General features: G+C 52.0%; 12 protein-coding genes across 12 annotated transcripts; 7 read left to right on the top strand and 5 right to left on the bottom strand.

Annotated features, from left to right (window-relative positions):
* Positions 1 to 17: 17 nt before the first annotated feature.
* AYO21_09496 (hypothetical protein) lies at positions 18 to 1,709 on the bottom strand (the record flags this gene model as incomplete). Its single annotated transcript, XM_022659430.1, has 4 exons — positions 18 to 450; positions 547 to 597; positions 662 to 714; positions 789 to 1,709. 4 exons carry the CDS (start codon positions 1,707 to 1,709, stop codon positions 18 to 20), a joined length of 1,458 nt encoding a protein of 485 aa, XP_022508283.1.
* Positions 1,710 to 3,437: 1,728 nt separating this feature from the next.
* Positions 3,438 to 4,514, top strand: AYO21_09497 (hypothetical protein; the record flags this gene model as incomplete). Its single annotated transcript, XM_022659431.1, has 1 exon — positions 3,438 to 4,514. One exon carries the CDS (start codon positions 3,438 to 3,440, stop codon positions 4,512 to 4,514), a length of 1,077 nt encoding a protein of 358 aa, XP_022508284.1.
* A 369-nt stretch (positions 4,515 to 4,883) lies between these two features.
* On the bottom strand, positions 4,884 to 6,998 carry AYO21_09498 (hypothetical protein; the record flags this gene model as incomplete). The annotated part of the gene is made up of 3 exons (XM_022659432.1): positions 4,884 to 5,014; positions 5,063 to 5,590; positions 5,639 to 6,998. 3 exons carry the CDS (start codon positions 6,996 to 6,998, stop codon positions 4,884 to 4,886), a joined length of 2,019 nt encoding a protein of 672 aa, XP_022508285.1.
* Positions 6,999 to 7,972: 974 nt separating this feature from the next.
* On the bottom strand, positions 7,973 to 8,899 carry AYO21_09499 (hypothetical protein; the record flags this gene model as incomplete). Its single annotated transcript, XM_022659433.1, has 2 exons — positions 7,973 to 8,402; positions 8,478 to 8,899. 2 exons carry the CDS (start codon positions 8,897 to 8,899, stop codon positions 7,973 to 7,975), a joined length of 852 nt encoding a protein of 283 aa, XP_022508286.1.
* A 1,217-nt stretch (positions 8,900 to 10,116) lies between these two features.
* Positions 10,117 to 10,910, top strand: AYO21_09500 (hypothetical protein; the record flags this gene model as incomplete). The annotated part of the gene is made up of 2 exons (XM_022659434.1): positions 10,117 to 10,761; positions 10,821 to 10,910. 2 exons carry the CDS (start codon positions 10,117 to 10,119, stop codon positions 10,908 to 10,910), a joined length of 735 nt encoding a protein of 244 aa, XP_022508287.1.
* Positions 10,911 to 11,244: 334 nt separating this feature from the next.
* On the top strand, positions 11,245 to 12,716 carry AYO21_09501 (hypothetical protein; the record flags this gene model as incomplete). The annotated part of the gene is made up of 4 exons (XM_022659435.1): positions 11,245 to 11,306; positions 11,413 to 11,956; positions 12,094 to 12,327; positions 12,411 to 12,716. 4 exons carry the CDS (start codon positions 11,245 to 11,247, stop codon positions 12,714 to 12,716), a joined length of 1,146 nt encoding a protein of 381 aa, XP_022508288.1.
* Positions 12,717 to 12,812: 96 nt separating this feature from the next.
* On the bottom strand, positions 12,813 to 13,677 carry AYO21_09502 (hypothetical protein; the record flags this gene model as incomplete). Its single annotated transcript, XM_022659436.1, has 2 exons — positions 12,813 to 13,564; positions 13,629 to 13,677. The coding sequence occupies 2 exons, from the start codon at positions 13,675 to 13,677 to the stop codon at positions 12,813 to 12,815; spliced, it is 801 nt and encodes a 266-aa protein (XP_022508289.1).
* Positions 13,678 to 14,817: 1,140 nt separating this feature from the next.
* Positions 14,818 to 16,724, top strand: AYO21_09503 (hypothetical protein; the record flags this gene model as incomplete). The annotated part of the gene is made up of 2 exons (XM_022659437.1): positions 14,818 to 15,524; positions 15,587 to 16,724. The coding sequence occupies 2 exons, from the start codon at positions 14,818 to 14,820 to the stop codon at positions 16,722 to 16,724; spliced, it is 1,845 nt and encodes a 614-aa protein (XP_022508290.1).
* Positions 16,725 to 16,847: 123 nt separating this feature from the next.
* Positions 16,848 to 18,668, bottom strand: AYO21_09504 (hypothetical protein; the record flags this gene model as incomplete). The annotated part of the gene is made up of 1 exon (XM_022659438.1): positions 16,848 to 18,668. The coding sequence occupies one exon, from the start codon at positions 18,666 to 18,668 to the stop codon at positions 16,848 to 16,850; it is 1,821 nt and encodes a 606-aa protein (XP_022508291.1).
* A 510-nt stretch (positions 18,669 to 19,178) lies between these two features.
* On the top strand, positions 19,179 to 21,063 carry AYO21_09505 (hypothetical protein; the record flags this gene model as incomplete). Its single annotated transcript, XM_022659439.1, has 4 exons — positions 19,179 to 19,394; positions 19,453 to 19,563; positions 19,628 to 19,840; positions 19,894 to 21,063. 4 exons carry the CDS (start codon positions 19,179 to 19,181, stop codon positions 21,061 to 21,063), a joined length of 1,710 nt encoding a protein of 569 aa, XP_022508292.1.
* A 537-nt stretch (positions 21,064 to 21,600) lies between these two features.
* On the top strand, positions 21,601 to 24,487 carry AYO21_09506 (hypothetical protein; the record flags this gene model as incomplete). The annotated part of the gene is made up of 5 exons (XM_022659440.1): positions 21,601 to 21,618; positions 21,709 to 21,753; positions 21,852 to 22,027; positions 22,075 to 22,367; positions 22,416 to 24,487. The coding sequence occupies 5 exons, from the start codon at positions 21,601 to 21,603 to the stop codon at positions 24,485 to 24,487; spliced, it is 2,604 nt and encodes an 867-aa protein (XP_022508293.1).
* Positions 24,488 to 25,640: 1,153 nt separating this feature from the next.
* On the top strand, positions 25,641 to 26,063 carry AYO21_09507 (hypothetical protein; the record flags this gene model as incomplete). The annotated part of the gene is made up of 1 exon (XM_022659441.1): positions 25,641 to 26,063. The coding sequence occupies one exon, from the start codon at positions 25,641 to 25,643 to the stop codon at positions 26,061 to 26,063; it is 423 nt and encodes a 140-aa protein (XP_022508294.1).
* Positions 26,064 to 26,754: the final 691 nt, after the last annotated feature.

Below are 26,754 nucleotides of genomic sequence, written 5' to 3' on the forward strand. Positions count from 1 at the left end.
CCAGCATGCCAATCCCTTCAAGACACTTGTGGCATTCTCCCCCACATGGTATGAGCAAAGTCCATGTTGACCGAGCACTTCTCGCTCTGTGAAGACTCCTGGCTGTCTCCCGGCCTCGTCAAAGTCTTTCGCTGAACGACCACGGCCTGTTGTGACACCGAAGGTTGCAGGGTGTAAATGGAAGTTTGCGGGAACCCGGGTATATCGCCGCGTAACTCTGGCAAGGCGACGAAATAGTCATTGTGCATTGTCCAGCAGGCGAGATCCTCTGTGCGCCCGATAAACTGCTCCGAGAATGCATATAGGCCGGTGTCTGGGTCCCGGTAGTAGATGTCCTCGGGCTCGAACGGCCACAGAAAGCGAAAGTTGGAGCTGAAAAGCTCAGCGTATCGGTCTGCATTGGCAGCGAACTTGTGTGGTGAGAAGATCAATCTTTCGCGGACTCCGGGCCTTTTGCACTTGTCAGTCAGAACAAGTCGTTTTTGCCCATCCACCTCGGCAAGCACCGAGTTGATGTGACTGATAGAGGGAGACATAGACCCTTACCAGACGAGATAATCAATCATTGGATGATGCTTGATGTGTTCTTGACACGGGCTATAATAAAGCAGCAATTAGTAAAGCGCAGGACGATGACGGCAAGGCATAGACTGTCACGAACCGTCTTAGCATAAAATGTGGTAGCTCTGGTCGCTGTTCAGCCGTCGTCACGTACTGTTGTAGGTCCGTCAGTGAGCAATGTATGTGGAGAGAGAAAACGGTTTTTTCCTAGGGTTGCAAGATCGTACCTGGCACATCAGCCTCATCATCCGCAAGACGGCCATTCTTTCCGCAATACCACATCTGGGAAAAATGGTTTGGTCAACTTCGCGAAGTACCTTCCACCCATGATCCAGTGGCCCTCGTGCCTCGACAGCGTTCCAGCCACGCAGGACTGCTGTAATTGCAATATCTCCATCGAGCGCATCCTCCGGTGGTTCAAGTGGGTACAAAACCGGGGAAGCCAGCAGGTTCACCGTAGTTACCCAATCCCGGCCTCCAGCCCCCGTTCGGAGGGAGCGTATAAGTAAAGATTCCGAGATGGGCGGAAACGGCCAAGAGTTAGGGGTCGGTTCATTCATGGACGTTGATTCTCTGACATAGAGAATGTCTGACGACTCGAAGGTCTGGGGAGCGACCGGCTCCCGGACCGAAAAGTCCAGAAGGTCGTCGTGAATGAACTCTCCCAGATCTGCGTCCTCTCCTGTAAACATTGATGAAAACCCGGCACCATCTGTTTGGGAAACGATGGGATGGAGAGTCGCGTCTGTTTCACCCACGCATTTGCCAGGTTCCGTCTCGTAATCCATCTTGGTCGGCTGAAACGGCTGGATTTCGCTGATTTTCGGGGGATCATGCTTCATCTCTTTGACGTTTGCTTGATCTGTCATTGGCTCGGGCGAAGACGAAGTGCCCATATATTGACCGTCGCCCACTTCGACGCCCAGGGCCGTTTGGGCGATCCTGCAGATGGTGGTGAGGGCCTTCTTGATCTCGATATTTTCGGCGCCTTGACGTTTGAGCAGCTCGACAGGCTCAGAGCCCGCAGAAGCATCCAACGACTTGACTAGGGCCTCCAGATGCGCGATATAGTTTTTCTGTTTCAGGCGGGAGGCTTTTTGCGATTCCCGGTCGGCTTTTCTTTTTCTCGCAAGCCGTGCAGGGGACATCCTACTTGCTCTCGAGGTAGTAGTGCTCGTTTGGGTAGGAGGAGACATATCGTCTCCTTGTGGTTCCATGGTTCAGAGTTCGACTGATGTCTGCTGTGTCCTGGAATCAAACTAACAACTAAGATGGGTTGAAATAAGGTCGGGAGTAGAGGTGGGTTTGGGGGAAAGGTATGTAGGACACCGAGGCAAGAAAGAAACTGACAATTTCATGAGATCTGGCCCCGAGCTTGGCGGCGGGGAGGGTTTTTCGTGGGGGGACAACGGGGAGCAAGCTGGTGGCTGCGAGTGGCACTTGTGCTTCATAAGGACAGTAGATATGTGCACAAATGGTCCTTGGGTGGCCGTTGGGGCCAAGGTTTGGGGCAAGGGTTGCCCTTGAACTCCCCCCAGAATTCAGTACTCGGTAGAGGTGTCGGGACTAAGAATGTCCGGGGGAGGGACGCTAGAGCCAACCACCTGCCTAACCAAGTGGGTGCCAAGTATCCAGGTAGGTAACTGAGGTGCCCGCTGGATCCATCCGCAGCTGGGGTTTGCAACCTCTTCGCAAGATGCTCCCACTCTTCTTCAGGTGGTGTCCCGGTATCCAGTAACATGATGACCCGGAAAAAGTTTCGAGATATGAACCTAAGGTTAAATCGTGCAGATGAACGTCTAAAGCCCAGGCACATCGTAAAGAGACCAAAGCTCTCCCAGGTATTTAAATTCTTTTCTCCTCACTCCTTGGAGGGTTGAGTGTGAGCACGCTTTAGCAGCGCCAAAGGTAAACGCGGGTACCACTGCGAAAGGTATCTTGTGCTTGGACGAGGTACTTCTGAAGCAAAGTGAAATAGGTGGTCATTGGATCTGGTGTGAGACCTGAGGGATGCTTGGGCCTGGAGAGCCTCCCCCAGTCAACGTTAGCTAGACGCACCTGAGTGGCACCTAGTCTTGATCATGGTCGCCAGGGCCGCCTGGACCTCATACTTAGCTAGGTACCTGATGTCCTCGTAGGTACTCGCCATTCACAAGTGGATTCTAATGGCCTGCGCTCTTTGATATCCACGCCCTTCAGGACCTCACCAAACATCGTACTACCTCAAGGCATATCCCGCCTCGCTATCGAGCTCTCATTGATTCGCTGGCACGATGGGCCAGAATGCAGCCGAAAAGGAATCGTATGAACCTGATTGTCGTGTCTAGACCTTCGACCCCTGCCGACCAACCAACCATGTACCTCACACTCGGCACATAGCCGTGATCGCTTTCAGTAGCGAGGAGGCGGCATGCGAGAAGCGCCGTGGGCCCTCGGTCAATTGAACACACCCGCACCTCTCAACCGCAGTCTAGCGAAAGCCAAAAAGAAGGGATTATGCCGCTTGTGCGTCCCGACACGTCCTATACACGTTCATCCGCCGAGGATACGTACTTTAAAGGCCAGAATACATATCACCCTGTGGAAATCCTCGGTGGGGAGGCTCTTTCAAGCCATCACGGACTTTGACAGGTCATCGGCCTTCCGCTCATGTCGCCCGCTATTGAAACTTTCCCCAGGTCCCCTCCTCTTATACGTCATGACTATCCCATTGGGGTTCCTAGCGAGTGGACACGAAAGCAAGATGAGAAGATGTAGGATGAAAAATGTGTTAGGTCTCTAGATTTTCAATGTGTCTCTGGGTCCAGAAACAACGGGGAGCTCATTGTTGCCTTTGAATTAACCTCCATCTGCTACTCTACGACATACATCTCGTGATGGCGCACAAGGAGAAAGAGGCCGAGGAAGAGGCCGAAGAGGAGAATAACGCTTCGCTCGAGGAACCAGAGCCAGTCGCTGATGCCGACCTCGAAGATCAAGGGGAGAAGGATACGAAGCCAGAGCACAAGGAGCCAAACGAAGATTCTGCACATGCTGGCCAGAAGCGCAAGGATCCGCCGACTGATTCCTCCCAGTCTGAAGCAGACACCAAGGTGCCACGACAAGGTCCACCTCGCAACACCGAGACTGCGGCTTCGCCAAAACAACTCCTCAAATTCCTTCTCTCCGGCCCAGCGATGCCCTATTGTTTTCCCGCGGACGAACTCGACGACGCCGGGAGGACGGCCAAAGGGTACAAGTCCTATTCTCTGACATCCCCAGCAAGTTTCACGCCCTTTGAGCACCTGCTTTGCGCACACATGCTCTCCAAGCCCCTCTCCCACACTCTGGGCATGAGAAGCATCCGCACCCTGCTCAACGAACCCTTCAGCCTGGACACGCCCGAGGCCATCATCTCGGCAGGGGAGCAGGGGGTGTGGGACGCCCTCGAAGCAGCGCGGACGCAACACCGCCAGAAGACGGCGTCGTACGTCTTCCGCACCGCAGAGCTCTACAGCGACTCCGAGACCATGTTCCAGCTCGCCGAGGAGGCGAATGATGGCGGGCCGCACGGGGTCATTGAGCACATCAAGTCCACGGTGCCCGGCCTGGCCGTCACGGGCGGCGAAATCTTCTGTCGCAGGGTCCAGTGCGTGGACGGGTGGGGCGGTGCCGTATGGCCGTATGCGGACTCAAAGGCCCTCGACGCGGTCAGAAAGGTGGGTATCCCCGTCGACGACGCAGAGCAGTTGCGGGCCATGATCATCGACGAGGTTCACCGGAACAAACAGCTCGGAGACATGGGATTGCACGAAAGGAAACTGAACGAGGAACAGCTCGTCGAGGAGCAGTCCGACGCGCAGATCCAGGTAGCGTTTGTGGTGGCATTGGAGAGAGCATTGGGTTGCGTGCTCGAGGGCAAAGTAGCAGGACTACAAGCAGCGGCGGCGGCAGCGAATGCTGTTGTTGCATAAAAGGTGACAGACAAATTGCAAAACTTGGCTCGGGTCAGCCATTTCTTAGCGTTGCCGATACTTTCGTCTATCATGCGGTACAAATTGAATACATGTGGAGAGTATATTCCATGTTCCCTGCCCATGCCCTATGGGACTCGTAACTCCGTTCTGAGGCGGTCAAAACTATTCGGTAATCCCTCAACTCGCGAGCGCCGCCTGCCATGAGATGAATGTCCGCTGCCAACAAAGTCCCCGATGAACAACAGATCCATAGAGCGTAGCACCATTCTGCTGAGTCCTCCCAACCCCCGGGCAATGCTGCACGACCAGATAGGCCTCCTATGAGGTGATACGACGATAGTAAACCACCGACTTCGCTAGCGGTGGTCAAGACGAGAACGTTGCTTGGAGATTGGCGAATGCAGCTGGGCCTCCATCTTCGCTAAGAACATCGATCAAAGCCTCTGTCTGCTTCCACGCCGTCTCCAGGGCAGCTGAGGGGGAACGTCCGAGCGACACTGCCAGCCGTCAGTAAGTGATGATAAAGGTCGGCGTAAAGGGCTTACCTAGAATGGCAGAGTTGAGCTCCTCCGCGACTGTAACTCTGCCGGCAGGGTCCAAGAGATGTCCATTCACACTGCCTCTGGGGTCGTCGTATGCCACCAGACTGAAAATGTCCTGCAGTGTCTTTGCGTAATCCCCATCCTCGTCGCGGAACTCCCTATGCAGTTCTTGACCGTACAACATCGCCTCGTTGAGCAGCTGATCGTGCTGTAAAGCTCCGTCATCAGCCCGTGACTTGCCCACGCCATTAGCGCTACTGTCGCCGTTGGGCTGCTCGTCAAGTTCCATGTCTTGGGCGAAATCGTCATCTACCCCGGAGGTGTTCTCCAGTCTGCCGCTCGCTTTCCGTTCATGCCCAGTTGGATGTTTGGAGGTATCGAGTTCGGTCGATTTGCCAATGAGTTCGATCCATTTCCGGCATTTGAGCCGGAAAACAATGTCTGGGTTTTCTACTAGAACGGTAGGAAACTGTGCGTGAGTGATCTCTAGAGCTTGGTCGATATCCCCGGACAGGATTGCACGCCGTATCCCTATATTGGTCAGCATCAAGGTTAGTGAATAGAGAGCATCTCACTCACGTTGTCGGTGTACCGCGTCAGTGTCGTCCCGATCGCCAGGTGTCGCCACGTTGGAAGGAAGGGCATTGTTCAACGATTGCTTTTCTCTTCGCATCTCCTCCGCAAACGCCTTCGCCGTTTCGACATAGCCGTCGTGAGCTAAGAAATGTGCCACCAACTCCTGAATCAGGGTATCCTCGTCCGCTTGCGGCCGTAATGATGTGGTTTTGGCCTTCGCAATCTCTCTTGACAAATTCGCCTTTTCAGATATCATCTTATCATCAATGTCAAAGACAAAAGGCCGCTGACCGAAGTTGCCTGCTAACAACACGCCCGAGTGTTTTTTCATACCAATCGTGGGGTATAATTTCGCATCCTTTTTCAGTTCCCGAAAACATATACCGAGATCCTGTCCATTCTTGGTGAAGAAAGCCTGACAGGTGTTGAAGTTGATTCCACAACCAATGACATCGCCTGCGCCAAAGGTTGGGCCATAGCTTCGACCTGAATGCTCCCCGAAAAACATCTTTCCATCATCCCCGTGATATCCCCAGGATTGAGTCTCCCAGCCCGGTAAACGCTCAAGCGACGCTTCATTTGTGGAAAACCCAATAGCGATAGCTGTCTCCTTGCTCTTCTGTTTAATTTCCACCTCGAAATAGTATATCCCGCAAGCAAGTGGCATTGCATGATCCGTTCTGACAGACGCTGCTTCAATATCGGCCTTGCTTACTGAACCACTGTATTTCAGGTCTTGCCCATCGATTATATCCAACCCTGGGTATTTGTCTTGCTCGCTCCACCTGGAAGGCAACGGAGGTAACACGTCCTCTTCTTTGGGCGGATTGCTTTCAATTATGTCGTAAGTCATGCCACGGTGGGAGGGTGCCAATCTTGTATTTCCAGCACTTGTAGGAAACGAGTTGAGCGCGGAAGGCCCTCCCGATGGTTGCTCACGCTCTTTCTTCACCTTAGCCTTGTGGGCCGCTTCCAACTTTGCCATGTATCGAGAATGCCTCAGGTAAGAGGGGATGAAGAAGGGATTGGGGGACATCGTGTTCATTCCGAAAGTCGCTAGATTGGCAAACTTTCGTGAATATGAGGGTAGAGGCGTGGGCTTCCGCCAGCTGTTAACTCCGAGACTGTCCTGGTCTTGCTCCGAATGTCGTCTTTGATAATGCTGTTCTGGTTGATACTGAGGGGGGTATGAGCTGCTGGGAGTCGCAGACACAAGATGGGAAAACGCTCCCGATCGAGTCGGGTGGTGGAGTGTCTGCGCCGTTGCGCCAGAGGCAACAGAAGCATATGACAAACGTCGAGGCACATTACCGCCAAACTGACTCGATCGGCTATTACTGCCTGAGCCAGTACCGTCAGTCATCGTGGTCCAGAGCGAAGGGTGAGATAATGAATGGAGATGGTCGACCGCCGCGTTCGTAGGGAGTGAGAGAATGGAATGGGTGAAAGGTCACGCGGTAGATGGTGCGGTTGGTCGGTGGGTGGGTATGTTGGAGGTCGTATGGTCCGGGAGTGAGACGTGAGAGATTCCGCAGAAGATTCGACTCAAGGCATGGTCGTCTCCTCGGTTCACGCCCAGATTTGACGGCGATTCAAAGTATGTACCAGCTGGTGGTCTGTAGAAAAGGGTTGGAAGGGCATTGCGGATGTTGTTATCGTTGCTGATATGGGTTCCGGGGGGGTTACTGATGCAATAATACTTGGTGCAGGTCCTATGGGGCAAGCTGTTGGGTGGCAATTGAGCAACGTAGGGGGTTTTCACTAGTTAAGCAAGTTGCGGGGGCCACTTCCACCAAAGCAGCACCAGACCCCAATACGCCAGCATCATCATGCCTGACACCATCCCGCTTATCACACCATTTGGTCGAAGCAGCTCGGTGGTGCTGAGGAGGTGTCGAACATGTACTGTTTTCATTCTTGTCTATTCATACAGCTCACAGAAAGAGAAACGCCCAAATACATGATCCTGAAACCCCATTCATTTCTTCGAGACATGCCACGATCACTGTTGCTACGAGTTGATCCCCTGTTTGTTGTAGTACAAGTCCCCTGTAATTCATAGTATTCCGTTTTGCAAGCAGATGATAAGCACCAAAATATAATGACGAATCCGAAAACGCCATGCTGTATGGAAAATCACGTTGTAAAGGTGCCATCTTGAGCTGTACCCCGGCTCTAGTATAATGGCAATGCAGGAATCCAAAATATTCCCAACTTTTTGGAATGCGAGAAAGACGCAGCCCAGTTCCTGCGTACAATTTTTGCCGCATATGAAGCTGCCAAGGGACAAGACTTAGCTTTTGACGGTGAGTGGTAGTGTGTGCTTTGACCGATCAATCAACCTTGAGCAGCAATGGCTGCTGAAGGGGGTGGCATTGGTGCTGGAGAACTGGCAGCAGGCGTCGACATGAGCATAGGCTCTGCTTGGTCGCCAGCATTGCTGTCCATGGCGACGTCACTTTCGTTGGGTTTGACGTCGCTAGAACCTTGTTGTGAGACCTGGTTGGTGTCGCTTGACTCTTCACCGTTGAGTATTTGTGGTCTTTCCTGCCCTCGCCACGAAGCAAGCTCCCAAACCACCCCAGTAAAACTCTTGAGAGTAAATGGCTTTTTGCTCCACTTGCGACAGGGCTTACCGGAGCGGTCGAGAGCACGAAGGCCGGCGTTAATGGCACCTTGATTAGCTTTTGGGCCCAGCTTGTGCCCAATATTGATGCCAGCTGGAGTCGAGGCCTTGACACCACCATGATCAATGGTGCCATCTTCACTATAGGTGATAAGTCAGCAATGTATCAAAGACAAAGGTGTAGGAACTTGTGGCACAAAGGTTGGGTATGCTTACAGTCTGGGTTTCTTTTTTGGGCCAGGCTTGCCTCGTGGTCTTGGTAGTCCATTCACCTCAGACATTTGTCCTAGACTTCTCTTTGTGCCTGCCAGCGAACCTCCTTTGCGCTTCTTCGAGCCATCACCATTCGAGGTATCGGCCGCATCCGCAGATGTGGGAGCCGGGGTTGAGGCGGCTTCGGAGGCATCTTCATTGACTTCGGGGACTTTCAGAGTGGATGTCTCCTCGACTGTAGCAGGGGGAGACGACGCTGCTGAGGCCGTCGACTGTTCCTCTGACTTGGCTGGAGGCTCCTCGAAGCGACGCAGGACTTGGGGTGACAACTTAAGTGTGAGGATCTTGACTTGCTTTTTGTTCTTGTCTGGTTTGGCCGTGGCTGACGGTGATCGACCTGCCGTACTGGACGAAGACATGGCCATGGACGGGAATTATGGAGGGTGTCAAGGTGGAAATGGTAGGAGTTTTCGAGTGTGAGGCAAGCTGGTTGGTGTGTGTGCACTCAACGGTTCGGCTTTAGTAAGGCCCGTGCTAGTGGCAGCAGAAAGGCGGCAGAGATTATTCGCCTGCGTGCGTGAAGCTGAGGTGCTAGGTTATTATTATTGTGGTCAACTTAGTTGTGTGGTGTTGGTAAGGGTGGAATGGACTGGTGACGAGTGGTCATGGTGGGTGTGTGCAGGTTGATGGATAGAAAGGGTGATGATGAGAAGTAGAAAAAGTGAAGATGAGGTGGGCATGGGAGTTGAAGGGGATGAGACAAAGACGGTGCTGGAGCTGGACCTGGCGTGTGATTTTGTGTGTAAGTGGCCGGATCATTCTGGATGGCATGGCTTGGGATTTTTGCGTGGTTATGGGTTTGGGTTTGGGTTGGCTCAGATCAGATCTGGGGAGCGCAGAGAAAAAGTGAGAGGGCTGAAGGGGTCGTGAGGGCGCGTGTGACGGCAGAACGGGAGGCGGCGAGCAGGAGAGGGCACAGGGCGGTTTGCTGCTCACGGCACGCGAAGACGCTCTTAGAAGAGAGAAGGATGAAGCGACCAGGGTTTTTCGGTTTGGTGTTGCGAGAACCCGCATTGGGCCAACGCAGGGGGGTCATTTGAATTTCTCGGCGTGGGCGCCTGGGCGTGTCAGGCGTCGAAACGCTTCAAATCTGGCTGTCTGACAGAATCATTGATCGTCCGTCCGTGCAGCGCCCCGCCTAGCCACCAGCATTTTTAGTCAGGAGCAAAGCGCCCAGCTACGCTAACCGCATACGGTAGCGCGGCCTTTGTCACTTTCTGTGGTCAAATCCACTCCTGCGACCTGCGGCCTTTTAGCCTTTTGCCTCCTTCTCGTAAAGGCCTCTTCTTCGCCAGTCACTTTCTGGGTTTCCTCGGTCACTTACCTCCAAGGAGCAATCCACTGAAAATCTTGGTCGCCGCATTTATCGCCTGAGGCTAGCTATCATCGATACCACTGGAATCGACTAATGTTTCCCACCTCATCGCCGAGCTGCTGCCTGTTGGGTCATCAAACAGCGACTCCTTCTCTGCCTACTCCGCATCTTCCGTCTACGGGAATCTGCCATGGTCAGGATAACAGTGAAGGCAATTTAGGAACAAGAATGACAAGGCCTACTTTGTAAACCCCCCTGGACAACGAAATGCATCCGGCGAAAAAAAGAAAGTTGCATCAACCTGGTGGATTTCTCAATAAACCTTTTCGCTCACCGCTTCGCCCAACTAACACTCAACCTCAGCCATCTGCTCAAGAAGCCCATACCCAGGTTCCTGCTGCGGCACTTCTCTCCGATTGTCAACGATTATCCCCAGACATAAAACCAGACATTCGGCCAAACTCTCGGATCACCACGACCCAGCGAAGCTCTTCTCTACTGTCCCCTGGCGAGTCCACGCTGAGAGATCTCCAGAAGCAGTACACTACATTGTCCAATAGGCTCACTCATCTGCGTCAGTCACTTCAGACGGCAGAACACGCTCTTCAGATCGAGGGATCGAAGCAGAATGCCGAAGTGCAGTCTCTGGTTTCCCGTTGGCGGATCATCGCCCAAGATGCTGCAGAGGAGCTTTTCGCTGATGCCAAACAGAGGGTTGACATGATGGGAGGCGTTGTTCAGTGGCGACGACGGCTTGAGGAGGACTCACGACTGTGGAACAATGCTGAGAGCGAGGCGTGTGCTCCGAAATCTGCAGGCGAAGTGGAGGACGACAACGGTAAAAGAGAGACAGAGGAAGCCGACCATGCAAACCCTATGGATGCTGAGAGCGATCTTGAACGCCCGGAAACTGTAAGTCCAAGGTTGGTTTATTTTCCCCTTGTGCGCACTAATTTTGCAATTTATTGTAGTGTTTCTTCACCATGGAGATGATGCTCAACCAAATGAACGTTGATTTACAATTAATCGGCTTTGACAAAAACCAGGAATGCTGGATATGACTGAAACTGGGAGTGGGATGCAACTCATATTTGAGAATCGCTGCGAGCTCCAGAACAAGAATGATTCTGCAAAGGGAGAAGCGTTCATTCTTCCTCATATGGCAACTTCGTCCTGCCTAATTCGGAAATGGTCCAATGAGAACCCCCGAAAAGGCTGACAAAGCACATCTGCATCGCATTTGCTTCTCTTGGCTCCTGAAGGTATATTCTCTCGCCAGCCAGACATCCACTTGAAGCAAGCGGTTCTATGGTGCTGGGCTCTTTTCTTGGGCCCCCCGTCATTCGCAAGATGACTGAGTTGATCGTTCCGTGCTGAGAAATGCTAGGCCGAGCCATGGCAGGGAAGATCGTGAAGGCAATGCACGCCCAGATAAATGGTCTATCCCAGGGGTATAAGTATGTATCAAGAGCTTCAGTCAAACAAATTCTATTCAGTCTATTTCCTCTCACGCCTTTCCTCTATACTTGATAACTATCCTTGCCTGAACTCTGAGGGTTCCAGTTCCATCTCAACCCCCAAAGCCTCGGTTGTCATCAGCATGAACTCCCATACCACGCTGTTGACTGGAGGGTCGGGATTCGTCGGGGCCACAGTCCTCGATGAACTGCTTGCGCAGAATCACAACGTTGTTCTCGCAGTCCGGTCCCCCTCGTCCGCCGAGTCGCTGCTGTCCAACAACCCGTCGTGGCCGGCGTCGAAAATCGCCGTGCACGCAGTCCCAGACTTCACCGTCCCCGGGGCCTTTGACTCGGTGTTTCAAGAACATCCGGAAATCGAATACATCGTTCACGTTGCGGCGCCCATGGTCGATATGCCCGACAGCACCAGCTTCGAGGAGTCGTTCGAGAAGCCCAGTGTCCTGGGCAATCTGGGTTTGCTCCGCAGTGCCAAGTTGTACGGGAAGAACGTCAAGGCCGTGAGTGTGACAGGAAGCTTGAATGCAATCACCCTCGGCGATCAGGAGGATATTAAGAGTAGAGTTTTCGGAAACGGGGAGTGGTTGCCACTGGGCAGAGAGGCCGCGGTGGAAGCGAACAGTAACTATGTGAGTTTCCTTTCATTTTCCTTGCTGTCTTCTTCCACTGGGAATTGGTTTCGTCCGGGTTAAGGGACATTATGGAGGCGTGGATGAGCCCAGTCTCCAGCAAAAACCGCTGACACCGCTGCCTTCCTCTCTTTCAGATCTCCTACTGCGTTGGCAAAAAGCTCGCAGAACAGGCCCTGTGGAAATTTGTGGAAGAAGAGAAACCTGCCTTCACGGTGACCAACTTCATGCCCCCCTTGATCTTTGGCCCCATGCTGCAGAAAGTGGCCGGGGTGGAGAAGATCAATTTCAGCGATGGTCTGATTTATGCCATCATGAACAGCAAGAACAGTGAAAGTGGCAAAGTGCCAGCGACCGCGTTCCCAGGTTGTGTGAGTCCTCTCCTCCTTACCCACAAATACTATTGAATCGGTCGCTTTGGAGGAAATCACCACTGACCTAGGCTTGGACATAGATTGATGTTCGCGATCTCGCCAAAATCCAAATTCGTGCTCTCACAAATCCTGGGGCAGCAAATAAGAGGTTTGTGGTGGGCCATCCTATGATCTTCAATCAGATTGCCGATGTGCTGCGGAAGGAGTCCGCATTGAATATCTCGGATCGGATCGGTGAGGATAATGATGAGGGTTCGTCTTTGACACTCCCGAGGCTCGATACTAGGGATGTAGATGAAGTGTTCAAGTTCGAGTGGACAGCCTTGGAAGTGACTGTGCGAGACACTGCAGCTGCGTTACTCAAGATTGAGGCGGGTAGGGCTTGAGAGTCTTGCTGCATCTTGGAGGTGTGGTCGCCGATAGCTGAAAGAATCTTGCAACGGAAAGATGGTGCATTCCATGCGTTATCACATAGACAGTATTCACCTCATGACTGGAGGACGGCTTTCCTTATTCCATACGACTCGGCTTTTAACCCATTCCACAGCCTCCTTCACTCCTGTCCCTGTCAACGCACTCACTGGCAGAACACGGCTGTCTCGGACCATGCCTCCCTTCTCGCCTTCAAACACTTTCTTCACGAAGCCTTCCTTGATCCTGACAACTTCGAGGCAATCTTCCCTGTCCTGTTTGTTGGCCAAAATCAAGATGGGAATTCCGGCCGTATCGTCATTTTCGAGTACACTTTCTAGAACAGCCCGACATTCGTCCAATCGACCTTGAGAAAGTCCAGAAGCGAAGAATCCTGGTGTCATGGGCGTCATCGGGGTCCATGGAGTCTGCGGTTCATCTTCATCACCACCCTTGCCAATATAGCTCTTCTTGCGCCCATGCCATCCGGGGGTCTTGGGTACGTCGTCGATCTCTCCGTTCCCTACGTCGGTACTGTCCACAACAAACACTACCGCATGCGCGCTTTTATAATAGCTTGTCCATAACTTCCTCAAGCTCATTTGCCCGCCAACATCCCAGATCTTCAAGTACATCTCTGGCAGGTCGATCGTTGCAACATTTTGGCCCACAGTGGGTACCGTGTTGCCTGCGGTGTCTGAGGCAGGGGCATCGCCTGTCTGACCAGCGACAGGGTCTGCAGTGGTGTTGTAAAGGGCTTTTATTTGTGAGAGGAGGGTGGTCTTGCCGGCATTGTCAAGGCCCAGGAGGATGATGGAGTACTCTAATTACCGCGGGGGTCAGGTCAGCCTCGTGGATAAGACGCAGCTGTCGTTGGCGGGGCTTACCGGGCTTGCTGGTCGCATAGAGGTACAGGGAGCGAACCAGGTGATACATGTTGCGCAAACACGAAAGCGAAGAACGAGGGCTATTGAGAGCGTAGTCAAAGAACGAGAGTATGGAATCTTTGGCCCGACGGCGATTCTGCCACGTGTATCATTATTGCAATGTCTCGTGCTCCCCGAGCTGCACCTTCTTCAGCACGACAGAAGGGGAGCCAAAGGCTTTTCGATAGAACAAAAAAGCGACAGAGAAAGAGCGTGGGTTCGAAATTTCCGTTTGCCTCAGGTTAATGATATTGTATCAATGCTGGATGGCAACTGACTTTAGAGAAGATCAAGAGGACGACCCGAGAATATACGTTGCTGTCTGACAGCAATTCTCTAGGGTAGGCAGTGTGACATTGTGACAAGTCAGACACATGATTTTCCTGTGTGGATTTGTCCATGTCCCTTGCTCCCCTTCGCAGAGTTCGGTCCAATCAACCCCCATTTCTCACCATTTGCACAACCCATGTTGAAGCATTGGAGCACTCGCTTGGGACTCTCCATCTCGCATTAGTGATGCCTACGAGGGCGCGCAATAAAAGTACCGTCTACGCTAATTCAAATGACAAATGCTACTTACTATGACAGAAGATTTTCTAAGCTTATAGACACTTATACCTATCTCTTAGCTATAAGTTAGAACTAATAGGCGGTAGCGTTATCTATATTCTCAATCTTGATAGACGCTGTAGGCACTGAGAATTGAGCTCCGATATCTCCGGGGCCGTTGTAAGGCAACGGAAATACTCTGTTCTCTTTTGATCACCTTGTCACTCGATTACTAGCGTTGACGATGCTTTTGGTGCGCGCCTCGGTACACTACTTCTCTGAGTATTGGCTGGAATGGACCCCTCCAGCCAGTGGCAACAACTCCATCTCTACGCGGTTGGCTGTCGACACAGCCCACATGCAGACCTTTGGATCGGCGGCGCAGTAAGTTCGCACAACGGTGTGTTGTGCAGTCATGAGCCTGCGCAGGGGTGTGAGGCTGCAGAATCGATACAAGCGTTTCGTTTCAGTGAATATCATTAAAGGCCTGCCCAGTTGCGAGCTCCTCATCGATGCTCTCTCTATCTTTATGAGCACGTTTGGCTCAGCCTTCGCAAGAGGTTCACACTTCATCAGACACATTGGGTGAGTTCTGAGGACCATGGACGACTACGACTTCATGCAGTATTACACAGCATTGTCATTTGATTTTCTCGACCCAATCATTCAGAGGACAGACCAGCACGACCATGAGAATACATCAATCGAAAGCCTCTACAGCAAATCGGAACCTCTAGGGACAACTCGCACTGCACTTTCACCGGACTCTGAATATCGGGGCTCTGGATATCGGGCCCCTGAGTATCAGGACTCTGGAAATCGGGACTCTGGATATTCGAGCTCTGGATATCGGGGCTCTGGATATTCGAGCTCTGGGAATCGGGACTCTGGATACTCGAGCTCTGGATACCGGGGCTCTGGATATTCGAGCTCTGGATATCTGAACTCGCAATCCTCGGTACCCTCGGATGTATTACCCTTGATACCAATTAAGTTACAACTGGAGGAAATCCAAGTACCATCCCCCGCACCTCAGCCTTCTCCGCCGAGCATCAGAAATACCAAGCCCCAAAATGTCAAAACGAAACCGAGATATGTTTGTCCTGTCCCAAGCTGTTTACGCGAATATGTTCGCAAGTCCTACTATGACAATCACATAAAGTCAAAACACCCCGATCATAAATTGCCTGTCGAGACAGATCCAACATTACCGCCGTCTCTCGATGCTGAGCCCGAGAAAGACGCGCCAGACCAGAGGGATTTGAGCACGGAAAACCCTACTCCTGAAGAGCATTTTCCAGAGCCACCGTAAGTAAAGCTCGATGTAGATGTTTTATTGGAGATAAGCTAATAATTCCCTTTACTGAAAGTGACTATAAATGGTTTGAAGAGTTTGAAGAGTTTCTCAATGATGGAGACACAGTCCCTTTGAGTCAGGGACTGTGGCCAATAGCCACTTCACAGCAATCTATCATTCCTACCCCCAGCCAACTACCCTCGTCTCTCGCTCTTTCCTGGACGAACTCCTCGAATTCGCCATGGTTCGAATCGGATGGAGAAGCGTCTTTTGTGGCCGGCGATAACTCTGTCATTTTGACGAATTTCAGTGATGTATCTACCTCAACCGCGCGGCTGGCATCGCTTGCTTCACGGCTCGTTACGCTTTACCTTGGACAGACAGCTGGGCCTCGAGATGGTGGTGAGACTTCCTCGCAGACAAGTCCTAGCTCGAGCATGTCTAGCCAAGCGAACAGGAATGCTCCTTCAAGCTCTGTCACAACGTCCCCGTCAATTGAGAGATCTCCACAGAAGAGACCGCGCCCTAATGACAAGGAGGACGAGTCAAGAAAGAGAAAAGTCCCTAGAACGTCGGACGTCTCGCCGACTGGCACAGATTCGAGACTCCTCGCTTGCCCGTACTCGAAATTTGACCCAGCCCGGTATTCAGAACGCAATGAGCACGAACAGAACTATCGAGGCTGCTCAAGCTGTTTTCTCAAAGACATTCCGCGCTTGAAGCAGCATTTATATCGTGTCCATCGGCGACCTGAGCATCACTGCCCGACCTGCTTCTCATCTTTTGACTCGAAAGTCGTCTTGGACGCCCACATTGTCGAGAGATCTTGTCAGCAGCGCGTCTCTCCCTTTGAAGAGAAGATGACCCAAGATCAACTGATGGCGATCAAAAGGCGCGAAATAGGTCGAACGCGCTCCGATGCATGGTTTGGCATCTACAAAATCTTGTTTCCGAACTCGCCGTTGCCCCTGGATCCGTATGTCGACAGCATGCACGCGGACACGGTGCAGAACTTTATTGCCTTTTTTGAACGCGATGGGCGAGTGGTTCTAGCGTCGGAGATCAATCAACGCATGTTTGGCGAGGTAGCCACTACGCCTGCGGAGCAGGACTTCGTCGACAGGGTCCTCGCGGAGTCGATAAACGTGCTGCTTCAGCGGCTTAATTCGCGATTCAGACAACCATCGTCATCCGATACTACGTATGTGTAATTTGAACAAATGGGATTTCAAGATCCCTACCACCCTCTGTTTTCCCGACGAGCCGAACTATAGATGGCTTTCTAGATATATCCCGGCCATTCCATTCAAAGGCAATGGCCCTTTAATACAATGTCACGCAAGGACAATGTCCATCTTCATCTCCCTCAAAACATCCTGCCACTGTATATCCACGTCTGCGCTCCCTCGATCATCCGCATACTGCCGTCTCCGCCACAACTCTCTCGCAATGTCCTTTGAAATCTCCAGGTTCATGAACCCATGCCTCCTCTTCAGCCGATACCAGCTGAGCATCCTCTCCTGCATCTCCTCGCTCAAGCACTCACACGCCACGATGAACGGCGGCCAAACCAACGTGCAGCCTATGCTGTCACCCCCGAGGCTTTCAATGTCTTCGAGATGCGTGACGGCTTTCGAAACCATAGTCTGGATGCACGCGGCCTGCGGGGAGAGGCGCCGGACGGTGCGGAGAAAGTAGATGAGCGAGGCGTAGTAGAAGACGTAGGCGTGGTGCAAGGTTAGAAATTGAGCGAGGGGTGGAAGGCCTGAGAGGTCCAGATTCGACGGCGTCTGCGCGTACAGTTGGGTTTCCAGATCGTCCAGCATCGCGGCCGTTGGCGGCTCCGAAGCTGTGGTCGAAATGCGGTTGGTCAGGCTGTTCATCACGACGATGTGTTTCAGGATCGGACGGGTGAGCCCGAAGAATCGATCGAGCACGTAGTTCCGCTCGTCGCCCAGGAAACTTTCGGATTCGACGTCGATGGTGGACGGGAGATTGATATTACACAGCGCCGCAATGGCGAGATAACCTTGGTAGACCATGGAGGAAGATTTGTCGCGATTCCACTCGCTGTTTTCTATGGTGGACAGCCACGAGGCGCCACCTTGAAGATGGGTGCGCCATTCGCCCGCGCGGCCAGTGATCATGTCCATTGCAGAGAACATGGTGATGGTCGCGAGAATGGAGCCCCGGTGAAGGTGGACCTGGCCGAGATTTTCGTCGTTGTCCTTGAGGTTCACGAGGCTATGGCGCAGGTGCATGATTGCTAGATTGTAATGCTTCATCGCCAAGGTAAGGTTTCTGCTATCCCCATGGAGAAGCTGCCCACGGCTGAAGGCCGAGGTGGCACATAGCGCGTGGAAAAGTGCAATCTGTCCGTTCGATTGGTTTGATGGCGACGATAGGCCCGCGAGAGCCATGGGCGTGAAGACGCTGCGAAATGGGTTGTCCGGCCGGTCGACGGGGACGAGGTGCCAGCAGACGAAGTTTGTCCAGTGGTGGATGAGATCTCGTTGTTCAGCCGGACGCGGTAGAAGGTCGAGGTGGCGTATTGTAAGCGGTAAAGCAGGACTCGAAGGCCATTGTGTGGGCGTGTCCGGAGTGTACGCTGAGCCTTGAAGATAGGTTGTGGAAGGAGAGATGATGGTTTCTATCAATTCGTCTCCCGGGTCATCAACATCCTCTTCCGAGAGATCTGTTGGCAAGGTCGAATCTCGTCTTTCGTAAATTGGAAGTGTCTGTAAGTCTGATTCAAAAGATGGTTCAAGCTGTTCTGCCTCGGCTGTTTGTAGCGAAAAGACTGAGAATGGGCCTGACGACACGTATCCTTCTCCGGGCAAGAGACCTTCTATGACCTCCAAAGCCTCATTGACATCGACTCGCATGAAATTCGACCCATCATCATAGACGGCGGGCGTGCCGATGACGCGCCGGATGTTCTGCTCGCGCTCTTGACTGTTCGGGTCGATCCAGACGAGCTTGATGCCGTATCCTTGACATTGGAATCCACCCTTGATACATCGCGCACAATGGGGTCTTGCTTCGTCACATTTCACATGTCTATCACGGCATGTCCAGCAACCTGAGAATGTCTTGGTGTGCTTGACGGCTTCTCGAGCCTTGGTTGCTTTGCGCGCTGTGTGAGCTGGTTTCATCCGAGATGGCACATGGCGTGGCCGGGGTGCATGGTAATCGTGGACCAGGAGGGCAGTGGTTCAGTTACATTGAAAGCCTTGTTCGAATCTCCTGGTTTGATAAGTAGATAAGCAATCGTCATCAGCAAAGATACCAAGACACCCAAGGTTTGACATGAAAAGATGAGGGCACATGTCAGCTCTGAGAGCGCAAAGAGGGGAAATGCGTCCTCCGGGACTGGAGAATCATGTTTCTCCGAGATTCTTCCGTTCTCCAAGAATAAGCTGATCTGATTGGACAGGCGCCCGGCTCACAAAAACCCTCTTCCGTGCATATCCCAAATACGAGGTATTACCGAGTAGTGATTCCTCCATCGCGCCTCCACCATCCGCTGGTCCCTCGCTGGCCTCTTGGCTGCTCAGCCTCGCAAGGCGTTTCGCATCTCCGCCTTCTCCAGCAACACGACATGGTCACACACTCATTCCTCCTTTGATCCCATAGTGTCCTGATGCCTGATCTGTGCCGGATCGATGTCGGTCCGTATTCAGTTTGATCAACCCGACCACAGGTGCTACACAAATCTCGACTTCGTCTCGGGCATTGTTATCCTCATCCTACCCAATGATGCCACTATCTCAGCAGTTACGGTCAAGCTCGAGGGCGAGAGCCGAACTCGGCTTGCCGTGCCCAAGTTCCCCAACAGCGAGCGTACGGATAAGAAGAGATCAGAGCTAGAGTTGCACAAGGTTGGTGAGAAGAATCGCTCCCGTCTACAGCAGCTTTTGCTCACACAACAGGCTCCAGCTTCTGTATAAAGTCATAACCGTCTTTCCAACACCCGAGTTTCCAGAAAGAAGTAGCAGCGCGGCGTACACCCTCCTCGCCGGTCAATACCACTACCCGTTTAGGTTCAAGGTCAGATCTCTCCAGCAACTGACCTGGGAGTTTGACGGTGACTGCGGCTAACTGGTCTGGACAGTTCCCATTCAACAACGACTGCCAGAAGAATCCGAGTCCCCTTAAAGATATCAAACTCGGCCATGTGAATGTCCAATTTGCACCGGACACCACGAGACATGTGAAGAAGACGTTGCCGCCCTCACTGAGTGGCTTTCCTGGTGAGGCGGAAATAAGATACTATGTGAAGGCGACAGTCGTCCGGCCCAAGTTCTTTCAAGAGAACATCAGAGCAGTATGCTATCCACAATATGGCTCGTCCCAAGACACTTCTAATGCATGACAAAGATTGCCGATATCAACTTTCTACCTATCGAGCCTCCTCGACCTCCCAATCGTCATGAGGAGACCTTTGCAAGGCGGAAGAGACAGTTCCAGAGATACCCAGCTGAGTCGCAGAAAAAGATGGCTGGCCTTTTCAGCAGGAAATCTTCGACTCCAACATCCGCTGAGGAGGAGCCTCCCGCTTTTCAGGTTGACGCCCGTCTTCCAAGTCCCGCCATCATCACATGCAATGAACCGCTGCCGTTGCGCATATTGGTTGAGAAGCTCAATGACAGTTCGGCGACCGCGTATTTGAAGATGCTACAAATTGAGTTGACAGGGTACACACAAGTCAGAGCCCTTGATCTGGAGAGGACTGAAATCACAAAGTGGCCATTGATGTCACAGGCGAACATGAACATGCCCCTTGGAAACCCTACCGAGAAAAGCCGCAAAGAGTGGAAACTCCCCTCTCGGTTATGGGAGGACCTTCCTCTCCCCAATACTGTATGCCCTACATTCGATACCTGCAACATCTCTCGACGGTATGAACTAGAGGTCACCGTGGGTTTGGCACATGCCATGGCGAGTGGCATACGACCAGAACTTATGGTTCTTCCTCTGCGTCTGCCAGTCTTGGTGTACTCGGGCATCGCGCCTCCTCCGAAGCTGCTGCAGGCTATGGCCAACAATCCCCGTCCCCAACCTTCCCCTTTACACCTGGCGCCCCCAAGGCCGTCAGAGATCAATGGGATGTCTTCACAACCGACCACTCCATTAGAGACACCGACAACTCCGTTGTCCGAGATCAACTCGTACCCGGCTCCAGTGGGCTCTTACAATCTGCATGAACAATCAGATATTCCGGACGATGCTCCACCCAGCTATGAAGACGCGATGGCTGAGGATATTGCGCCCGTTGATGGCCCTAGGAGGGATTACCAGGTACCAGCCCAACCCGCAGCTCAGCGGCCTCCCTTCAATTCCGACGCAAAAGGTAGTGGTTTAGGTCGACGGGTCAGCGAGCGCCTGTTTTCCGGTGGTGAACCAGTCACTCCCACTAGGACAACTTCAATAGGAAGCACTGTGCCAGGCTCGACTGTCGCCGAGGACGAAGATCTTGGATCACCTTCAGGGGAGAGCTCCAGCCGAATGTCTGCCTGGCGGCGGAGTTTCAGTGGGCAAAAGGAATAAAAGCAAATCTTGATATTTTTACGATAGTAATGTCGTGATGCCATGATGAAGATTATCGAGTAGGATATAACGAGCAACGCCCAATGAACTACAAGGAACCAATATTCTTGTATACATAATACATCCGTTCTGTTTGTTTCTACAGTTCTGTCTCCTTGCACATCCCTTGTACAATAAAATCGAGTATACCAGTAGTCTTCCTCCTAATATGAATGCCAATGTCAGCAACTAGGGGTGTGTAGCCACCAGTAGCATCTCGCTGCGTTGGCCATGGCTTGTTGGTTGGGATTGAGGATGAAATTGTTGGTGGCAGAAGCAGATACCATGACGTCAGATTGTGGTGGTGACACTTCAGCCTGCGCCATTGTTTCCTGCATTACTTCATTCACCTCTTCACTGGACACAAAGTTGACATTTGGCCTCACTACCTTGGCCTTCAAGCTGCTCCCTTGCACTCACAGATGTGTACGCTCCAGATGTGTGGCATCCAATAAGACTCATATGTTTCGCTTGGAGGGAGTCCTCCGAGGAGCAACCATGGACGTCTTGGAGAAAGTAAGTTGTGTTTATTGAGACCAGCCATATGCATCTTGTTGAGAATGTTATGTCCATATCGAACCGACAAATGCCACACATATCTTACAGCCTACGTCTTCAGAGTTGAGAGTCGGAAGCAAGACCAAAGCTCTGGTTCGAGCTTCGGTTCTATACTCGGACACGGCGCCAACACGCTGGCTTCAGCGAATAATCATGCCTTGCAAAGCTCACATAGCTAACACACTTCAAAGACACCAGGGTCTGGCGGGCATCGCAGTCAACACTCATCCTCATTTGCTGCCATCGGTGCTGCACTTATCCCCACGGCCATAACAGCTGCCGTTTTCTTGTTGGCATTTGCGGCTATTCGCTCGAGGTATCGAAACATTTACGCACCCAGAACGTATTTCCGAACCATTGACCACCGGTAAGTCCCTCAAATAGAGCCGAATGGTAATTGCTAACAAGGTCTAGAGACCGCACACCTTCATCTAGTCATACATCCGTCTCCTGGTGGCATGACTTCCGGGCTCTCGACGACAAGTTTATTTTGCGCCATTCCTCATTGGAGGCGTATCTATTCCTCCGATTCCTCCGCCTAATTGTTCTCATCTGCGTGGTGGGCTGCTTCTTGACCTGGCCGATCCTCTTTGCTGTCAATGCTACAGGAGGAGGAGATGCGACGCAACTGGATCGGATCTCGTTCAGCAATGTCGCGGACGGCAGGCGGCTCTATGCACATGCCGCGGTGGCTTGGGTCTTCTTTGGTAAGGTGACTTTCTTCCCTCCTTGGCCTACCTAACGCTTGACTTCAGGATTCATTTTACTACTCGTCACCAGGGAGAGACTCTTTGTCATAGGCCTTCGTCAAGCTTATCAGACAATTCCCGTGAATGCAAGCCGGCTTTCTTCTCGCGTGGTATTATACTTGAGCGTACCTCCTGCGGGACTTCGGGAGGAAAATCTTCGTCGCTACTTTGGTGAGAATGCTGTGAGATCTTGGGTTGTCTCAAATCAGAGCGACTTGGAAAAGTTGGTTCAAAAAAGGGACAAAAAGATTGACCAGTTGGAAGAGTCCGAACTACAACTATTGAAGAATGCTAATCGCAGTAAGGATGAAGCTCAAGACAGTGGCGACGCGAGCTCCAGTCAGCAACCAAAGCCAGCGAACGAGGCGCACAGACCTAAGCATAAGTCGAAATATCTTCTAGGAGAAAAGATCGACAGCATCTCCCGTCTGAGAGAAGGCATCACCGGTCTTGTTTCTGACGTTGATCAAGTTCGACAGGCTGACTCCAACGCTCCTGGTAAAAGGACTGGAGCGATATTCGTCGAGTTCAAGGATCAGGTTAGCGCGCATCAAGCGTTTCAGCAAGTGCGACATCCATCACCTCTTACGTTACAGCCAAAGTACATTGGTATCCAGCCGAAAGAGGTCCTGTGGCAAAACCTCAATCTCGATCCGTCGGTCCGAATCACGTACTCTTATATTGCTATAGCACTTGCTGTTGCAACAATCATCTTCTGGTCTATACCAATCGGTATCATTGGCACAATCTCCAACATAAACTACCTGACGGACAAGTTTCACTTTCTACGGTTCATCAATAATCTCCCGGATCCCATCCTTGGACTCCTCACAGGACTGGTGCCACCCCTACTACTCAGCTCTGTGGTGTCCTATGTACCGTACCTTTTTCAATATGTGGCGAGACTATCCGGTCAACCGACAAGCAAATCAGCAGTCGAGTGGGCACAAACATGGTACTTTGCTTTCCAAGTGATTCAAGTCTTCCTCATCACGACCTTTTCGTCAGGGGCTGCTGCATTGGCCACCAAGGTAGCAAATCAGCCCACGACGGTTCCGACTTTGTTAGCGAAGAACCTCCCTAAGGCATCTAACTTCTATCTGACCTACTTCATCATTCAAGGCCTCGGCACTGCGTCGAAGAATATTTTGAATTACACTGATCTTTTCTCCTTCTTGTTCTTTTACTACGGCATGAACAAAACTCCGAGACAGAAATTCAACACTTATGCGCAGATGAAGGGAATCAGCTGGTTCAACGTCTACCCAAAGTTCACGAATTTAGCGGTCATTGCCATCGCCTATTCGTGTATTGCACCACTGGTCTTGGGATTTGCGGCAATTGGCTTGTTCCTCTTCTATTTGAGCTATCGCTACAACCTCCTTTACGTGATTCAGGTCAAAACGGAGACGCGGGGAGAGAGCTATACGAGGAGCCTTCAGCACCTCATGACAGGTGTCTACCTGGCAGAATTGTGCTTGATTGGTTTGTTTGGCATCAAGAAGGTGGCTGGCCCGTCGACTCTTATGACGGTATTGCTCGTCGTCACCGCTCTGTATCACCTGACGGTCAATCAATACCTTTCACCGTTGGAAAAGTACATGCCAGTAGATGTGTTATCGGAAGAGGATGAGGAGCGGCCTCTTCTCGGACTCAGCGCTGAGCGCAATCACACCGCTCAGGCCGATCAATCATCGGGCTACAAACTTGGTTCGAGAAAGGTTCCGGCGGTCTTGCTCGATCCTTTGGCCAGTCTGCTCGAGCCTCGGATTTTCGCTTCGCAAGACTCCCTTCGACCGTGGCTTCAGGATCCCGAGGGTGAATCAGAAGAAGTGAATTCCTATAGCGAGGAACAACTCAAGAATGCGTATCTACCTCCAGCGTTGACATCGAAAACTCCCAAAATCTGGCTACCGAAAGACAGGAAGGGGCTGTCAAAACGCGAAGTGGATGAGAATGAGAAGGCAGGATTGCCTAGCACGGATAAAGGTGCCGAACTCGGCCCATCGAATGAGATCTTGTGGAACCAGGATGATTTTACGACAGTGCCGATTTTCAAGCAAGCGACTCGATATTGATCATTATACCTGAGTTACGGTCAGTGGAGGCGCCCGATCATCGAAAACTGTCGCCTGCACGATCTACTGGCGGTCCGTACAAATTACACATCAAATAAACCATAGTCTAGAGCTACACCTGCGTACTCGTATGAGGCCGGGTCCTTTGGTCTTTGAAGTGGCTGCCTGACACACCACCAGTACAGTTTCATAATACGATGCAGACAGAAGCCTAGGTCAGATATTGCGTTGGCTTGTCTGTTATTCTGGACAAATAGGCCGAGTGCGTCCTATACCCTTGCGCAGTGCCTATAGGTGCGTGTCTTTGGTCAGCTGGGTGCTCGTCGAGAAGGAAATACTCGCTACCCGGTCTTCTGGAATCTGGAAAGTGTCTTTGTTGTCTGCAATGTACCGCTATCGATCACTTTCCCCGTTCAAGCGCACGCGAAGGTGCCAGCTGAGTTCAGCCCCGCCATCAACTCCAAGCAACCGAGAACGGTTACCGTAATCATCACGAGCGCCGAACGTGTCGAAAGATTCTGCGATCTTGATTCGTCCACAGGCGCAGGCTGTAAAGCCACGGGCTGCCCAATACTACTTCTACAGGGCTGGGTACAACAACCCTCCTGAAGGATGGCAGAGGCTCAGTTGACGCACTGCTGATTCCACACAACCTGCAAACAATCATATCAACATGTCCCCTTCCAGCCAGTCTGCGAAACGGTTGCCCCTTTTGGCGTGACTGCTAGCCTCGTGAGATTATGTCCTGTCGATGGCTGTTCGGATTGGATGTTTCTCCAGCCCCGACTCAGCCCTAGCATCTGTGGCATTCACTCCCACCATGGCTTCATACAGATCAGCGAGTGTCAAGACACTGTAGCATTGACTGATTAGGCGATAGACTCTCTGTACAATCATCAACGTTGTCAACATGGTGACGCCACAAAGCAAAGAGGACAGTTTACTGCGTATATCAGACCAGGTATCTGCGCTTCATGGTATAAATATCCCTTGGTCTACCGCTCATGAATGCGATTCAGCACATCAAATCCGTATCCAGAAGACGAGAATCAACAGCTGATTCCAGACTCATTATATCTTGAAGCAATAGTTAGCTTTCGCCCCCTGTTCTGCCACAACCAATCTAGCCCAGATTCATCATACCAGATATACCATGTCTACCTCGAAGCGCCCGTCCATCTTCTCCCGCCTGTCCTCAAGCAGCGCCGCCTCTGTATCGTCGACCTCGTCAACACGACCTTCTCTCGCTGCAGGTAGCCGCGACACCGTCAGCGCCCGCTACGCGAAGGACGGCAAGGGCTACGACTTCAACCTGAGCTATCCGTACAGCACGAGCGCCGCCAAAGCCTCCTCAACGCTGTCTTCATCCGAGCCCGACGTCCCGGTCAAGTGCCGCGGGTTCAATCTTCGCTACGCCAAGGACGGCAAGGGACACGACTTTACCGCGACATACGTGAACATGTCGTCGACAGACTCCTCCACCACCCTCGTCGCCTCCGACGCAATGGCCGTGGGGGCGAGAGAGTGCAACACGAACATGAGATATGCTTGGCACCAGGGCCGACAAGGGTCCTGAGTCGGTACAGGGGGACATGACACAAGCACAGGTTCCGCTGTCGTGTATTATTGTCGAAGACGTAACAATGCGATGCGATGAGGGGCCTGGTCGGCTATTGTCTGAAACAGGTGGTATTACAGAGTAATAATCATGAAGGAATTCCCTAAAACGGTAGTCGGGGACTCGGTGCATAACCGGTGGCCTATCATCGCTGCTGCAGATCTATCAGCGCGTGGTGGCCTGGATACTGGTTTGGGTACTTGGTCCTGACTCTGGCTCTGTGCCCATTTCACTATATACCTACCTAGCTCGCTAGGTATGCTCCTCGAAGGATCTATTACCGCGTCAGGCAATAGGCCGCGTCCCCATCCCCATTCGGCAACCTCTAAGAAACAACAAATAACAAATATCCGGGGGGGAGCGGGGGCCCAAAGCCCATGCGCATTGCTTATTTTGTTATTAGTTTGTTAGCTTATTACCGATTCTTGCTTTTTTTTTTTTTTTTTTTTTCCTTCCCCGGGGGGGGTTTTTGTTGCTTTCTTTTTTAACCTCCCCGACCCCCAGGGGCAAAGGAAGGTTCCGTTTGGCGTTCTGTGCTTGAAAAAAAAAAAAAAAAAAGATAGTCAAATGCCACTGCACATGTCAGACAAGTATATCAGAACTAAACCTATGATCACATATGGATAGCATTAACGATGAGAGAACATGA

The sequence above is a fragment of the Fonsecaea monophora genome, assembly GCF_001642475.1.
Source record: "Fonsecaea monophora strain CBS 269.37 chromosome Unknown Scaff94, whole genome shotgun sequence".
Lineage (NCBI taxonomy): Eukaryota > Fungi > Ascomycota > Eurotiomycetes > Chaetothyriales > Herpotrichiellaceae > Fonsecaea > Fonsecaea monophora.